This window comes from Amyelois transitella, chromosome 17, assembly GCF_032362555.1.
Source record: "Amyelois transitella isolate CPQ chromosome 17, ilAmyTran1.1, whole genome shotgun sequence".
Taxonomy (NCBI): domain Eukaryota; kingdom Metazoa; phylum Arthropoda; class Insecta; order Lepidoptera; family Pyralidae; genus Amyelois; species Amyelois transitella.
The window spans coordinates 4703631-4722005 of record NC_083520.1 but is presented as its reverse complement, the minus strand read 5'-3'; the positions used below and the strand labels follow the sequence as shown (position 1 = coordinate 4722005).

The 18375-nt window shown below is 34.0% G+C and overlaps 1 protein-coding gene across 3 annotated transcripts in view; it reads right to left on the bottom strand.

Annotated features, from left to right (window-relative positions):
- LOC106143348 (rap1 GTPase-activating protein 1) overlaps positions 1–18375 on the bottom strand; it is a 241744-nt gene that overhangs the window by 115101 nt on the left and 108268 nt on the right. The window contains exon 2 of one of the 3 annotated variants that reach the window (XM_060948789.1): positions 1325–1498. The exons of the other annotated variants lie outside the window; for them this stretch is intronic. Within the exon in view, the coding sequence (XP_060804772.1) occupies positions 1325–1425 (101 nt within the window). The 5' untranslated portion in view covers positions 1426–1498. The remainder of the gene's footprint in view (positions 1–1324; positions 1499–18375) is intronic. 3 annotated transcript variants of the gene reach the window in all.

Sequence of the window (18375 nt, the reverse complement as noted above, 5' to 3'; positions counted from 1 at the left end):
ACATATCATCACACAGTCTAAATCGGTAGAGATTAGAAATTCGTTTTGTAGGTTCCTTAAGTATGTGGTCTAAGTATGTACCTACTAAGAGACGATTTTCCAAAAATCCCGCAGTACCTAATTGAAAATAACGCGATTTTCCTTTTGGCAAATTCGGGCTCAATATAATCCTACCAATATTATAAATGCGAAAGTTTGTAAGATTATTTAATAAACTTTCTACGGTAGACATTCTAATTACAAAATAAGTTAAAATTTTAGGCGAACGAAGTCGCGGACAACAGCTAGCGTGATATATATGTACAAACGGGGTTTTTGCAACTACGTGTTACTCGTAGATAAACAAAAGATACTCGTAGCTGTGACTTATGCGTTTGCTTTAAGGCTTCATGGTACTCATCCATCACGATTCCATCTCTTCTGGTATCGGGTGCTACTTGTTAAACAACCTGGCATTTGTCTTTGGATGTTATCACAAAATGCCTTCGAGTAGGATAGCTCGTTGCTCTATAGGCTTTAATAAGAGGGTCATCTAGATATATACTGTTTGTTCTATTTGGAAGACATTTTAGTATCTATACGTTTATTTAAATTACGAAAGTAGGTTTGTTACCTATTCACAGATAAACCACCAAACTGTTTTTAATAAAATTTTGCCCGCGTGGAAATAAAGATCTTCCCACGGGCTTACAGTTCCTGCTTTACTTATTTTTATTTACCTATTTTCAAGACACTTTTTACAATTATAATATGCTTACCATACCTAGGTTTACCTTATTAGCTGTCAATAAATCTAGTTGTAACTGATAACTAACATTATGAACGAGACTTTACTACAAAATTATCACGATAATGACGTGCAGATTGCTTCGTTTTAATGTATAATTCTAAATAAATTATTTTAACTTATTATTCATAATTTACCCATAATGTGTTTATACTTGCTAAGCTGTGACAAATTTTATTATCTTCTCTTCAAGTATTTAATAACCATGCAAATTACAGAACTTTATATTAATGATGCTACAATAAAAATAGTTGGTAATGTATAACGGTGGATCTTTAAAAATCAACAGATAATAAAAAATCTAAACGAACTAAAGGTTCTTATTTACTTGTAACCCGATCAAATAATACTATCACTAAAAAGTTCTGATAAATGACAATATGTCAGTGTAGATACTATACTACTATAAAATATGTATTTTTCAAAATTAGAATGATTCTCTATTACAACAATTTTACCAAGTTTATTTACAAGACACCTACGAAGATAGAACTGCCATCTTCCCAAAACATGCAAAAGGAAAAAAAATGTACATACATTAACTTCTTCATATATCTTCTTCGCGCTGTCAGCAACGTATATGACTCTTTTTGCCCGCCCGAGGGCAAATATTTCATCTTCACTATTTTCGACTTCATTCGACACACTACGTCACTAACACTATCCCAAGCGAACTACAAGCGTCCTTATACCAGTCTTCAGCTGCGGACCCTAAAATTAAAGACAAAACGAAGATTCAGGAATTATTTTTACAGAGAGCAGGGCAATAGACCAAAGCCAAGGTAGAACTGAACAAAAGGAGATAAAGAATAACAAGAATTAATATTTATGAGTCAACATAGCATACAAGGAAACTAAACATAACATGCATTAATACAGTAAAGCACAAATATATATAACTATTATTACATATCGATATAATAGAACAAAAATTTTAGCAAAATTAATTTAACCAGATGAGTAGGTATGTATAAATACAGCACTTATATAACTTTTAATTTAATACATACTAAAACATTTCTCATAACGATAATCCTCATGCAAATAAGGCTGTCCAGTTGAACTAAATTACTGAATAATTTAAACAAATTCATGTTAAAATTAAACAGTAATTCCAAATTTCATTCAGTCATATAACGTGCAGAGATAATGTGAAGAGATTATCGCAAACAACGGATGTTTATAATAAGATATTGTTTAAAAATCGTGTGAAGACAGCTGGCCAGGTTAAAGTTTTTAACAATTCGTTTAAGTAGATGCGCTTTTAATAGGTTTAACACCAACACATCAGTGGTCGGCTGATTTGAAAATTGTGCCTATTTGATATAGAAAACTAGGTACTTTCTCTGTTTCCGTAAGTAATTATTTTAGGATTTTAATTTTGCAATTCCAGGATGTGTTTAACTATATACTAATATATTAATACACCGTAGACACTTTGAACGAACGAGCTTGCTTTGGATACAGACAGGGAACATTTCAGTGTAGGGAATTGGATTGGCACCCAACTAGAAACAGAAGTGACAGACGATTTCAATAAGAGTCTTATATCAGCCGAAATTGAAAATACTTATGGAACTGTTTATTTTTTTTCTAAGGTAGTTTAGTTAGCTATATAACATGATTTGCCTTTTAACTTCAGTGGAAGTATTATAATGCAAAGGCGAATAAGTTTCTTCATCTAGACGATGGCCTAGCAAACCGACACAATTAAAATATCAATTCCGTTGTCATGCAGTTGACTTTGCAGTCTTAAAAAGACTGTTAGCTCTGTCTTCCTCATAAGCGATGGAGACATGATTATAACTATGTATGTTAGTATGATAGTGGGCCAGTTTTCGTTATCGTGTAAAGTCTCCCTAGTGATATACTTCTAAAACAAAGAGTATGAAGATGTAATGCGGGTAGATTGAGTAGACCGTTATCGTTAACAAAAGTTAATTGGAACCGTGGGATATTCTAGTTAACCAAGTAATTGACCTCAATGCGTTCCCGAAAATATTTTATGTCGATGCAAATGATGCCGCCATAAAATTCTGGTAAGTAGTTCTATTGTATTATGGCATCATTCACAAATTTTATGTGAACAGATACAAAACTCATTACACTCACAAATTACTAGCAAGTTTTATTTCTCTGAAATTGCTTTTTGAGCGAAATGAAATTATATTTTGATTGTAAATACCTCGTAGTTCCATTATGGTTATAAAAAAAAAAACTTTTTTCTTTTGTCCAGATGATAAAGGATTTCCTTTTTTTTATATTTGTGTTACTAACTATATAATTATAATAAAATGTTAACTTAAAACTGTCATCCGGTTTAACACCTTAATCCTCCCATTTCCACCTCAAAATTTTTGTAAAATAATTTTCAAATAGGTTAATGACTAGAATTACATTTACATAACGTTAAAACCGCGGGCGACTTTATGATCGATATGTTGCAACCACTAAATGCTTAATTATACAATAAGGCTATCGGCTGATTTATCTTAAGTTCTCAACATAAAAAACAAAAAGAAACCCACGTATATAGATCAATAAAACGCTATGATTAATGACATGTATCAAATTTGTCTGTCTATAAAATTTAAATAGACATTTCTGATTATATTATAATGCGAGCTAAAATTGAGGTCACTATACAGAGAACATTGCACAGATAATGCACACGTGGTAATATAGTATGACTTTTATACTATGTCTTTAACGTACAATATTGACTGTACAGTCAGTGGCACATTCACCTTCCCAAATTGACTGCAAATTCATCAATAGAGTTCCATGTAGGGTAACTGCATATTGTGACTGTACGAGCGTAGCAAAGCGAGGCGAGCGAAAATAATAAATACATTTATGTTTGTATAGTGATTGTTAAACGTGGATTTGATTGTGATACATTTTGTACAAATTTACTTGAAAGAACAAGAGTTTTTGTAAAATGCAATTGAGTAAGCAAAGCGTTACTCTTGCCGCACTTTAAAGAACACATTTCCAAGCCAGTCTCACATAAGTTATAATCTTTGAGATCTTCATTGAACATATCGTTATTTTATATTTACAAACAAGTTGATAAATCTTTACTATCCTTTATATGTTCTATTTTCAGCAGCCGACGTCCTACGGCTGATATGATGTTTATGATCTTTAATAAGCTCAACTGATTTTTGAAGCATCGATCAATAACACCAATATAATAACTCTTTTTCTGAGGCACCTATACTCGTAGGCCCCAGCGCTTTATTATAATAATCGCTAACTGTATGATACTCGCAAATAAGCTATTTTAATAGGCATTTAATTCAACAGAAGAACAAGCACTAAATGTACATTTAGTTTGTTAATATTCAATCGATATCTATTAATGGTCATAATAAAACTTTCATCTACAGTAAGATAATATGGCCCATGTTCAAAATGTTCACATGTCGAATAATGACTAGACCTGTAAACACGTACAAACTTAAAAAAAAACATAATGGAACTGATTTATTCAGTTCGGTTTATAAAGTCAAATAAGTAAACGTTTATACCTAAGTTTGCTTTCTATTCTGACGGATATTTCAATATATCAATAAATGATATGTGCTCACGCATTTTAAGTCCGATCGAAAAATACGGTGGAAGGTTTGGCTATATTTGATGGGTTTTTTTTTGAGAGCCTAGTTTCTATTTAAAATGTTTGGTAAAAATAAGACCATAACCGCTTTAGCTAAATTGAAGGGAGGAAGACCGAGCGGGATGGCGACGCACTGTGGATGCCCTCTGCCCCAGCTACGGGACATAGGACCTTAAGTCAAGTAAGTCAATTATGGTTAAAACTAAAATCTGAAAAACATAGCTTCACATAACGACAAACACATTTAAATGTGTGCTTTTTAAAATTTATCTGTATTTTTAAGAACAGGAATATTTTATGAAACTCCATCTTCACCATACTACTAATGTAATACAAACATAAGAAATATTTAAAGCCTTGTGGTTCAAAACAAAACAACCAACAATGCCAGTGTAGGCGTAATTCTTATGTAGATATACACGCAATGAATGACATATCAATTTAAACTGCATATAACAAAAATCAATATGTAATTCTTATCTAGATATATTTTTTAAGTTCAAATATTTTACTTATCTATACTTATAATAAATCTGTATAGAGGTCAATTCTGTACATGGAATATATTTTCAAAATAACTATCAGGGGGTGATTAGTGATCGATACTGATGCCAAAAATGCAATCAGTAAAATTTTTGTCTGTCTGTCTGTCTGTCTGTCTGTCTGTCTGTCTGTCTGTATGTTCTTTATAGAAACAAAAACTACTTGACGGATTTTAACGAAACGTGGTACAGTTATTCTTCATACTCCTGAGCAGGTTATAGTATACTTTTTATTACGCTACAATCACTAGGAGAAGAGCAGTGAAAGGAAATGTTGGGAAAACGGGAGAAGTTACTTGATTTTTTATGCTTCCGTCGCGTGTGCAGCCTTAATGGTTAAAGATACAGCAAAACCATGTATAACGGAAATATACTTCATAAAATTATTAAAAAAATATCCCAAGACAGCATAAGTCTATATTTTATGGTTGACTCACAATAACACGTGTAATTCCTAATAGCTTAGCAGTTCGGAGATTTCTGATTATATTTCTTTACTCTGATGTTTATAATACCAATAACACTCACACTCATTCATAATTCTTAAAAATTAATGTAAGTACCTATTCAATAAAAAAAGAATCATCGAAATCGGTATAGGAACACCAAACTTATACATGAAATAAAATACCCTAACAAGCCATCGTGCGTAAATACTGAATCATGCTATAAGGATTATTTTTGCGTAACGGTTGCCGCGCTCGACGCGGCTAGCGGAGGCAGGGTATAAAAGGGGCAGGAGGCGAGCGCAAGCTTCATGACCAAGGCAGCCAGTGGGAGACTTCACGCAGTTCTCTCTTCCAGCCTCCCCCTGAGGACAAAGCTCGGGATCTACCAAACGTACGTCAGATCCCGCCTCACGTACGCGGCCCCGGCGTGGTACGCATTCTGCTCTGAGACCAACAGGAGAAGACTCAGAGCCCAAGAGAACCAAAGTCTCAGAGCAGTCATCGGAGCCCCGCGCTACGTGAGGAACTCGACGATGCTCAGGGACTTGAAGTGGGAGAACCTAGATATTCGAGAGGGCGGACGCGTCTTCACACAGCCACCTGCGCGGCATCGCGCCGCTCCCCTCCGCTCCCTCCGGGCCGTCGGGTCCTTTCCCCTCCCCTCGCTGCCTTGCGGCTGACGTCGTCAACCAGTGACGACGCCGCCGCTGATGGGAACTCCCAGTGTATGACGACGTGAAGACCCAGGCCGTCACGGCCGCCCCATCGACCTGCCTACAGTCGTAGGCAGCGATGATGCCATTGAAGAGGGCCAAAGGCCCTGACCAATCTACTCCGACTCCACTAAGGGAGTATGGGAAGACCCGACGACGGCAAGACAGTATTGCACAGGCGTTTCAACTTAATTTTAATTTCTTTTTCTTTTGTAGTTGTAGGTACATATTTCTGGTTATAATTCTATTAGAATATTTTTTTTTAGTTTAAATAGGCTCTTAGATTTATCTATACTAATATTATAAAACTGAAGAGTTTGTTTGTTTTTTTGAATGTGCTAATCTCAAGAACTACAGCTGGTTCGATTTGAAAGATTATTTTTGTATTGAATAGACCATTAACGCAATGCCCAAAATAACTATTCCACGCGGACGAAGTCGCAGGCACAGCTAGTGGAAAATAAGTTTAAAGTTTCGCGTTGTTTTTTATGATAACTATCCCAACACCAGTTAATTTATCAGATACAATAGAAAAAACCGAATATAATATTATTTTTTAAGTTAAAAGTACTTATTTTATCCTTTTCAGAAGCACAGTGTGTCACACTCAATATTCAATAGTTCCTTTATTGGTTGACTGGAAGAGATTCCTTCATGGAATAAGTCCGCCATTGCAAGTGATTAATTTCTATTATCACTATGTAAGTACTATTTCTTGTTACTGTGTAATTTTGTGCAATAAAGATATTACAAACAAGCAAACAATTAATTTTTCTAAGAATAAGAGTATTTATACGAGTAGTACTCGGTACCATGCACACAGCTGAAAGTTATGCGAAGACGGTGACTATAAACAGCGTATTCTTACAACCCAGTTATTACTCCTATCATTGCATTATCGATCATATAAACTATAATAAAACCAGTGGAGCAATGGCAGAATAAATCGATGCGAACAATCGGCACAAAGATTCTGATTACGATTGTGTAACGTCAACCATTATTGTGATGCTAGGGTTGCCATATCAAAAATACCAATGAATAAAAAAAACAATGAAAATAACAAATTTATCTACCATAGCTATAGCTGTATAGGTTATAAGACCACCACTAAGAATAACATTATGATAGTGTAGTATATGACAGTTTTTGATAGTTCAGTAATGCCACAAATTTTGAAATTTTATTAAAAGACTAATTTACCAAAGAAATTTTTCTTGTGCATTGAAAATAATGATCCGAAATATTTATTTATTTTCGTTCGCCTCATGATACTTCTCCATTATGTTAACCCTGCCCTTACCAACAAAGTGATTGACCAAGGTAAGAAACTGACAGTGGGACATGGTTTTTCTCTAGACAGCACCATTGTTCGAGATCTAGTCACGGTGATATTGACTTTAGATTCCTATGTCTGTGGTAGCACGCAGACGATGGATCGCTTACAGTTGTATGCCAAATGCCCTTGGTCATGCACAGAGAATGATTTAGATGCGGATTCAGACTTAGTCGTGACTATTATTCTGAATGAAATTGATAGTTTACAACTATTGTTATTCTTTGAAGAACAAGGCGGCAACCCTATATCTTTAGGGTCAAAAGCCATCCTTTTATTATATCACGATAACAACTTATTCAAAGAAATTGTCTCTAAGATGGTTCAATGTTCTTTATTTTATTGTTATATAATTTATGGTATTATTATCTGTTACAGAATTTCCTTTAAATAAGAAGAACACACAATAAGTATATCCTGGCTAAGTGATGATTTAAATTTCATTAATTAATAAGGAACAACTATTTATCTTCATTTTGTTTTGAATATTATGTGTACAATATAATAACCAACAGTTTATTTATTGAACAGAAAGCCAATTTAAAGTCTCTACAGGCAGAAAACAATTAAACACAAAGGGAAATTCAAGCTATCAAGTTTATCTAGTTTTTAGTCTTTGCCCAAAATCATCATACACCTAAAATAAAACTGAACAACAAAGGACATTATTTCACTTTTATTATAATTTTAACCAGTTTTAAGTTAGAATCTTTCGTATAATTTTGCGAATAACCAAACATTGTTAGTTGGAAATACGTTGAATATTTCATAAGAGATTTTGCGTTTAGCGTAAACGGTGAGTTGAACATAGCAATTTGTTCCATAATGTTAGTTCGGTAACTAACTCTATTATTTAGCACTTTGCTCTGGTTTTACAGTTAAAATTACACAAGGTACACATGTGTTATTCTGATTCAAACACACAATAATCTAGTTTATTTGTCATACAGATTTACAAGTATAGACTTCGATCTATATAGATATTATCAAACTTTAATTTCTTCCCTTTCGTACGTTGATTTGAAGGCTACAAACAATATAGATGAACGAAATATGTGGTATTTAAATAAAATTTATACCACATATTTCGTTCATCTTTGAAAAATTATCTTTTTTATTTATTTTGATTCGAAACGTCCGAGATAAAATAAAGGTCCGAGATCCGAGATAAAAGACGTTACGAGCGCGTTTATACCTGTATTATTTATAAATACATAGTATAAATAAAAAAATATAATAAATTGTGTATCTACCTTACCCTTGAAATTTGAGTACTTATCAACTAAATCCTCCCAAAGAAACCATCGAAGTCATATCAAGCCAAAGTTAAATAAGAAATACGGTAGTATTTACAAATGCATGCCTTTTCTGTTTCTTAGAATACCGTTAATGATTCATTTATTAAAAGGAAATATCATGTCACTTCCGAAACCGAACTTCGGTCGATGAAAGAAAGCAAGAAATGTTAATAACCTGTCGATAAAATCAGGTTGTTTGTATGGATTTATGTAAATACAAACAGTACAATGTTACGTTTACGACTCATGAAAACTGTGTTTCAACTGCAATTAGCCAGGTTCTACGACTTCACTAGAAGACTGTGCTATAGGTGCTGTTACGAGTCTTTCGACAGTGTATTATTTTTTTTATATTTACTAAAGATGAATACCATCTTTTTTTCAATCTCTCTCATCTTGGCGTGTTCCTGTGTCTTACCCTCTGACATTAAGCTTCAGGGCCTGGGGTAGTTTACAAATTTTCCCTCAATATATATAAGGTATTAATAGGTGTTCAAGACTAATCTCATCTTTTTCTACTTTCTTTTATTAAAGCCATTGCATAATTTAGTATGGATCGGTTATCTTTATTTCAAACATCTGCGTTCAGTTTAAGATAATAATGATCATTTATCTTGTCTTGACATTATTCTTATTCTTATTGACTTATTCCACAAAGAACAGTTCAATCAAAAATTCCACAATTATTACCAACTGTGATAAGAAAAGGTTTGAATTTACATACAATATCGCCGCTTCGTATCAGTTCGACAAATTCTAAAATTATTGTCTTTCCTTACAATTATTCATTTTTGACGCCCGCGCCGTAATAATAATCGACACTTATAATAATTCAACTAGTTCTGTAAGTACAGGCGCATTTGCCGCCCCCGGTATGAGGTCATTTAGAAAGCCCACGCTGCTCTAAAATGGTTTGCCAAAACGCTTTGCAATTGATAATTTCTTATGAAATTGAAAATGGATCACTCATATTTATATTAGTGAAGATCAATTCCTTGAAGATCTTCGCTAGTAATAGAGTGACTGAAGTGTATGATTTCTAAATTATTATTAACTAAAATACAGCAAGGTCCCGTATTGTTTATTATTTATTTATCTTGCTAGATTCAGTTACCTAAATTCGCACCTTAAGTATGAAAACAATAAACTTACAAATTGGTAAATTCTGCTTTTTATGACAAAAGGTTGTCACTGTGCATTGGTTGATAACCATCAGTCACAACAGTCAGATCATTGAGGTAGATGATTAGTAGTTTCAATCAATGGAATGTAATCAAGAGAATACCGTAGTGATCTATATTATAGATCTGGTTTGTAGATAAATGTTAGCTATAGGTAAGTACTTGATGAATCAGTGCACCAAGTTGATGCACGCAAACTGTCGGACTTTCACTTTGTTACTGTGAAAAATATTTATCTACTAGTTATTCACAAGTTGCAAAAATTAATGCGACTATTTGTCATAAATTTGTGAGTAGAACAAGGCAAGAATCTAATTTTTGTTTCGGGTTTTGCTTTGGCGCCGTGTGGTTCCCGGCACCAATATAAAAAAGAATAGGACCGCTCCATCTCTCTCCCATGGATGTCGTAAAAGGCGACTAAGGAGTAGGCTTATAAACTTGGGATTCTTCTTTTAGGCGATGGGCTAGCAATCTGTCACTATTTGAATCTCAATTCTATCTTAAAGCCAAATAGCTGAACGTGGCCTGTCAGTCTTTTCAAGACGAATTCCTAACAGAGTTTGAGTCCAAACCTATCTATACTTATAATAAATCTGTATAGAGGTCAATTCTGTACATGGAATATATTTTCAAAATAACTATCAGGGGGTGATTAGTGATCGATACTGATGCCAAAAATGCAATCAGTAAAATTTTTGTCTGTCTGTCTGTCTGTCTGTCTGTCTGTCTGTCTGTCTGTATGTTCTTTATAGAAACAAAAACTACTTGACGGATTTTAACGAAACGTGGTACAGTTATTCTTCATACTCCTGAGCAGGTTATAGTATACTTTTTATTACGCTACAATCACTAGGAGAAGAGCAGTGAAAGGAAATGTTGGGAAAACGGGAGAAGTTACTTGATTTTTTATGCTTCCGTCGCGTGTGCAGCCTTAATGGTTAAAGATACAGCAAAACCATGTATAACGGAAATATACTTCATAAAATTATTAAAAAAATATCCCAAGACAGCATAAGTCTATATTTTATGGTTGACTCACAATAACACGTGTAATTCCTAATAGCTTAGCAGTTCGGAGATTTCTGATTATATTTCTTTACTCTGATGTTTATAATACCAATAACACTCACACTCATTCATAATTCTTAAAAATTAATGTAAGTACCTATTCAATAAAAAAAGAATCATCGAAATCGGTATAGGAACACCAAACTTATACATGAAATAAAATACCCTAACAAGCCATCGTGCGTAAATACTGAATCATGCTATAAGGATTATTTTTGCGTAACAGTTGCCGCGCTCGACGCGGCTAGCGGAGGCAGGGTATAAAAGGGGCAGGAGGCGAGCGCAAGCTTCATGACCAAGGCAGCCAGTGGGAGACTTCACGCAGTTCTCTCTTCCAGCCTCCCCCTGAGGACAAAGCTCGGGATCTACCAAACGTACGTCAGATCCCGCCTCACGTACGCGGCCCCGGCGTGGTACGCATTCTGCTCTGAGACCAACAGGAGAAGACTCAGAGCCCAAGAGAACCAAAGTCTCAGAGCAGTCATCGGAGCCCCGCGCTACGTGAGGAACTCGACGATGCTCAGGGACTTGAAGTGGGAGAACCTAGATATTCGAGAGGGCGGACGCGTCTTCACACAGCCACCTGCGCGGCATCGCGCCGCTCCACTCCGCTCCCTCCGGGCCGTCGGGTCCTTTCCCCTCCCCTCGCTGCCTTGCGGCTGACGTCGTCAACCAGTGACGACGCCGCCGCTGATGGGAACTCCCAGTGTATGACGACGTGAAGACCCAGGCCGTCACGGCCGCCCCATCGACCTGCCTACAGTCGTAGGCAGCGATGATGCCATTGAAGAGGGCCAAAGGCCCTGACCAATCTACTCCGACTCCACTAAGGGAGTATGGGAAGACCCGACGACGGCAAGACAGTATTGCACAGGCGTTTCAACTTAATTTTAATTTCTTTTTCTTTTGTAGTTGTAGGTACATATTTCTGGTTATAATTCTATTAGAATATTTTTTTTTAGTTTAAATAGGCTCTTAGATTTATCTATACTAATATTATAAAACTGAAGAGTTTGTTTGTTTTTTTGAATGTGCTAATCTCAAGAACTACAGCTGGTTCGATTTGAAAGATTATTTTTGTATTGAATAGACCATTAACGCAATGCCCAAAATAACTATTCCACGCGGACGAAGTCGCAGGCACAGCTAGTAGATTAATAATTTGATAATTTTGATCCAAATCAGAATATACGATTTTCTCCCAATTTGTCACAAATCAACTCCCATGCAATTTATTCGAGTAATAATTTTGTAACACAAATAATCATGATTGAAACCAAAGATCAATCATTCTGTTATTAACAATAACAAAGACATTTTGTTGCAAAATAATTATACATAGCGTTCTTGTTAATATCATATCCGACGCAATAATCTATTTAAATAGAAATTCGAATTTTAAATCAGAAATAATGTCTGCAAAACTAAAAGTGATGATAAAATCGAAAACAAAATATGATGTATAATGTATACACTGTTTGACAATATTAAACAATATGTTTATGATTCTTTGAACGTCGTGGCGAACATCAGGTCTGATCTGACAAACAATTGAAATTTTATCGTAAAAATACAACCTTACAAATCAAACTAAGACGTGGCTTCCACTACCTTTATACTTAAACCTACGTCCTTTATTGAATATTACATTGAAAACGACACACCACATTGCATATTCCTACTACTCTGCACGACGTTTAGTCCTAGGGGGATATGTTTTAATACAAGGCTAACAGCTCCTACGCGATGCAGCTATCATAAATCTAGGACTAGTCTAGACAGCACTTTACGCTAACTGAGCAGTCACGGCAATGAAAAGCCAAATTTGTACTAAAAGTAGAATAAAATCAAACGAAAAATGAAAATAAAATTTAACCGAAAATATATTTTATAGGACATGCAACAATACTTTTGAAACCAAGGATCAAATAGATTTCAAATAGTTCGTTTTGGCGTCCATCGATTTTAGTATCTAAAAAAAGACGGTAAATAACTTTATTGTCATAAAGAAAGCTTCGTATAACTAGCGAAGGACTTTCCATACAATAATATATTTATATTAGCAATATAACAATATAATTAAGCATTCACTTTGAAATAGAAATGTCATGAATATTTCAATACGTAATTAAGCAGCTTTGAATTAATTGTAGCGTATTATCTGGAGATCATACCCCTGTCAACGGATTCAAATTCCACTTGACATTGGTACAATAGTAAGGTCGTAGAAATAGTTAACTTTAAGACTTGATAAAGATAAAATGTGGTGAAAATTCTTGTTAGGTAAAAATATACTAATCACGTCTATATCTCTTGAGGAGTAGACAAGGGCAAATCGAAAAGACTAAAGGCCACGATCGGCGTTTAAAATATAGAATGATTTATTTATTTAAATAACAAATTAAACAAAGCGACCGAAATAAAATAGAAAGTTTATGAGAAAGTATTAAGCAACAATATGTAAGTTCAAATTAAACTTCGTTACGTCGCACTATTTAGTGAAGTAACAGATTTCATGCGGCAATTTACTAACAACGACACTAGCGATGTTTGCAATGATGATGAGCATGTCACTGTAAATATTGAAGAAAATTCGCTTTCAATACTTACTTTCTCTAAATGAACTATTTCTAATGGCGATAAATCTCACTAGACTCAGACAACTAATCTATTACCCCGCAGGTCTAAAATAACAACCCGGGTCGGAGTTTATGTTCGTAAAAGCAATTAAGTCTCGATTAGGCCACATTAAACGCCATTGATGTACTTTTACGACAATTTGCAAAGCTCGTAGAATAATAAAACAGTAGCAGACCGAAAACTCAGGTTTTATACTAGCGTTATTAAGTTTTATTAAGTTTCAAATGGTCGATTCTTAATGTAATTCATGACATCCAACAATAATTAGTTTTTCTACAAAAATACAACGATTACTTGTGAAATGTTGTAGCGATATTTTTACTTAATTATGTAGGTATTATAAATATGTTAATAAACAAAAGGACTGAAACTAAAGCTCGTTAAACGTAAGTGCTATAAATTACGTCATGACAAACAACTGGAATGGTCCTCGATTATAACGTGTAGGAATATAATAGCGGGTACCACGGCGGCCAACAATTATATGTAAATTTAAGATCATGACAAGATGCGGAACTGAGGCGCCAAGCAACCAGTTTAAATTAAGGCATCGATCCGAAGTTGGATGTGAACCATTAGTCAAACAACTTTATAATTGATTTTTGCCAAATATGACCGAGTTGACCAGTTCCTGATGTGATAAAAATTACGAGATCTAATATTTTAATCTTTTTAATGTCATATTAATTAAGGGGTCTTCGATAAAATGAAATGAAGAGATGGGCAAATTAACAGTACAATGTTTACCATTGACTTCATGATTACACATTTCATACTGATAGCTAAGGTTACTTACATAGAAGCTATTTCAGATATTTACGTTACCTACCGCACTGCAGTCAGCACGAGCAACCATGAAATACCATTTCCGTTCGTCCAAACATTTCCAATCCATACTTGTACGCAATCGATTCATCGAGTAATAAATCCAATGATCGATTAGATTAAAATCGATGAATCACATGGGCACGATCGATCGGCTCGTAGGTGTGAACTAGCGGTGAACTAGCAAAATTAAATGTCTTCAATATTCAGTATCGAATAGTTTTTATGTAGAAACTGGTACCTGTATATAATGACTGAGTAAGGTATACTAGTCTGTCTTGTCTAGGAAACCTGCACATTCAGCCAACTGGTGTGGAACCATAATTCAATACAGATTATGGTTTTCTGGCAAAGTACCGAGACCAGACTCCAGAATAGTGGTCGAAGCCGGTCCCAAAATTGAGACTTTTAATTTTTAACGACATATAGAATCTAAATCTTATACTATTATTATATAACAGAAAGGAAATAACAGTCAAAAGAGGGAGAAGTAATATAAAATTACCATAATTCAAGCCGTAGAAACGTCAGTTAGATCCTATCGGTCTCTGGCAAATATAGGAAATCCCAAGTATTGAAATTCATATTTCAAACAATAGAACAACCATTGTCCTCCTTTCGTAACTTGAACAGGACTGTCCATGGCACGAGACATATTATGACAGTGACAATAATAGTCTTAAAAAAATGTGAGATTTCTAGAATTAAAACTTAATTTTTAGAATCATATGTATAACGACAGAGTAAATTAATGATCATGACACTTAACCCTTTTAAAAAATAAAAAAGGTGTGGAAACGATATAACAAGGTATGACAATGATCAATTAAGAATGTATGCGTGTCTAAGTAACTTTACACCTAAAACAGGTTACATAATAATGGCTCCAGTATTTGGTATTTTTTGTGAAAGTTAAGCAAATAAGTATTTTTAATTTACCTAGTTTACTTGAAGGACAATTTCAAATACAATTTGTTCCTGATAAAATAATTTCACACTTGAACTGTACCATCGGCATACCTTATTGAAACTGGGCAAGCATATTGTAGCGGACCTTATTGTAGTTTTACTAAATAGAAAGGCGGAGTCAATCTATTAAAATACCGATATGTCATTTAGGCCATAAAACGGTTAAAGGTCTACGCAGACGGGCTGTTTCCAGACTATGAGACTAACTGCTAAATTATAGCCACATTATCTAGAAGCCTTTAGGATCTCAAAGTAATAAATTGTGTAATGAAAACTTTTGAGTGGAACCATTTACGAAAGTAATGTTTTTTTTTATTAAATACAAAAAGTCTTAATTTTTTTTTAATGATGTAATTTTAAATTTAGAAGCAATCATAAACTAATTAATATCTCATTTTAGTATAGCTATTGTCATGTGGTATTAAGATTCTAATTTTGCAAAAGGATATATTAAAATTCATAAACGTCTATATTCCTTGCGGGGTAGACAGAGCCAATAGTCTTGAAATTATAGACAATATTTGAAATATTATGCAGGAGTTTATCACCAATGTGAATTTCAGTCTAGTCTCTGGACAAATCGAGGTTAGGCATGTCATTTCGATCAGTGTAATGTGTACCGCCTACAGTACTCATAGCTTTAATTTGCAGTTAAGACCCATTTCGCAACTATCTACTTGACCAATCGCAATACAATCTCTACTTTCTTGTCTCCTTTAAAGTCCCGAGTCAAGAAATTGGTTTTATAACCGAAAATCGTGTAACGCATTGAGTAAATATGTATGTTCATAATAATCGTACCTATAATTTTTGTTAAGTTTAAAATGGACCTAGCTTTAGCTTCTATACCTTACCTAGATAATGATCCTTTCAGATATCAGATTGACTGGAAGAAGTTGCTCTAAATAATAATCTATAAATAGTCCGTAATGCAATATTGTTTTTGTCATACTATGTTTTCTGTAATGCACAGTCATATTAACCAAATTCGCTGCAAATTCACCTCTATCACAGCATCAAAGACTTCCATCCAGGGTAACTTCATATGCGGTTGGCTGTACAATAAAGTATGTATAATACAAACAATTTCAGAGTTAGTATTCAATCGAACGATAGCCTGTCTGCGTTGACCCTTAGCTAGCGGGGATGTAATCATGCTTTAACGGCCATCAAATTAACCCATTTATTAGATGCTGGCATCCAGTAATAGCATATTGGGAGATGGATTGCGTCAGAAAATAATACGGCATAGATGTGCACACCATCAAGGGATATATCATTGACTAAATCTGATGTCCCTAGGCTATCGTTAGCTAATCTCTGCGAATTTCTTAAGACTTCGAAATAATGTTTAGAAATTACTATTCAAATTTACAGTTGTTACTTCATTACTCAATCAATACTTGTAATGATTCAACAATAATGGTCACGACTGAACATAACCACATCAAGGATTATATCTTTTGGTCATCTAGAAATTTAATACAAATAAAAATAAATTTGAAACATTTTAAATCAATGTAAAATAAATAATAGTTTAAAAAAACGAAAAAACTACGCTTTTATTGCTAATCAAACTAAAAAATAGAAAATAAAAATTAATGACAAAGGAATTCAGTAGTAGCAAGTCAAACAATCAGTTATAGTCAGTTGTAGTAGTAATTACCTCGGATTAAAATTATAACAAAATTAAATTTATAAACAAAACAATTTAAATCAGAGTAAAAAGCGTGGGGTGCCTGATGTAGTAAATATTAAAATCATTCTATTAGCATATATTTATGACAAGAGAGTTATGAAAATGAATTAAAATGCACCCCACGCTTTTTACTCAGATTTAAATTGTTTTGTTTATAAATTTAATTTTGTTATAATTTTAATCCGAGGTAATTACTACTACAACTGACTATAACTGATTGTTTGACTTGCTACTACTGAATTCCTTTGTCATTAATTTTTATTTTCTATTTTTTAGTTTGATTAGCAATAAAAGCGTAGTTTTTTCGTTTTTTTAAACTATTATTTATTTTCTATTTTTTAGTTCGATTTGCAATAAAACGGGTAGTTTTTTAGTTTTTTTATACAATTATTTTTTGGAAGTTAACACTTCTGGTATAACTATCTTACTAGAAAAGACTTTCGCAACCATGCGCTCATCGCCGGAGGTTTTCACAACTAACTTTCTTAAAGTTATATGTGGCCTGATTGGATTAAATCTCATAATACTCTCATCATCATGATTCTTTTTAAGGCGATGGGCTTGCAACCTGTCACTATTTGAATCTCAATTCTATCTTAAAGCCAAATAGCTGAACGTGGCCTATCAGTCTTTACAAGACTGTTGGCTCTGTCTACCCCGCAAGGGATATAGACGTGATTATATGTATGTATGATGATTGTTAAACCCAGTTGAAAAGAATTTTATAGTGATAAATCACTGTTAATAATATTTTTGACTATCCAGCAAACGTAATAATTTTCGTTTGTGGCCTTGCCAGGAATCAAACCACAAGATTAAGAGGCAGATTGATACAGGAACAAAAATATTTCAAACATACCTCCACTGCCCTTACAACCACGAACGCAACAAAGTTTATCTGAAGACATCGTGGCACTTTTGTTGTAAAATCTGTCTTTCACAAAAACAAACACAAACTTGGGACTCCTATCTCAAATAATAAGGTACTTTTTACAGGAGTCCTATCTCAAAATATCTGCACAACACAGTAAACACAGTCAGAGTCCAATCTCAGATGATAAAATCACACGAATATCCGGAAGAACAAAGCTCGACTCAACGGAAGATTCCAAACTCCAAATAACGACAAGTTATCAGCGCAAAACAAAGTGCAAATAGGTAAATACACAGGCACCGGTAAAAAACAACAGAAAGAAAGTTTACAGGTGTTCGAATCGAATTCAATCAAAACTTACTGCAAAACTTATTT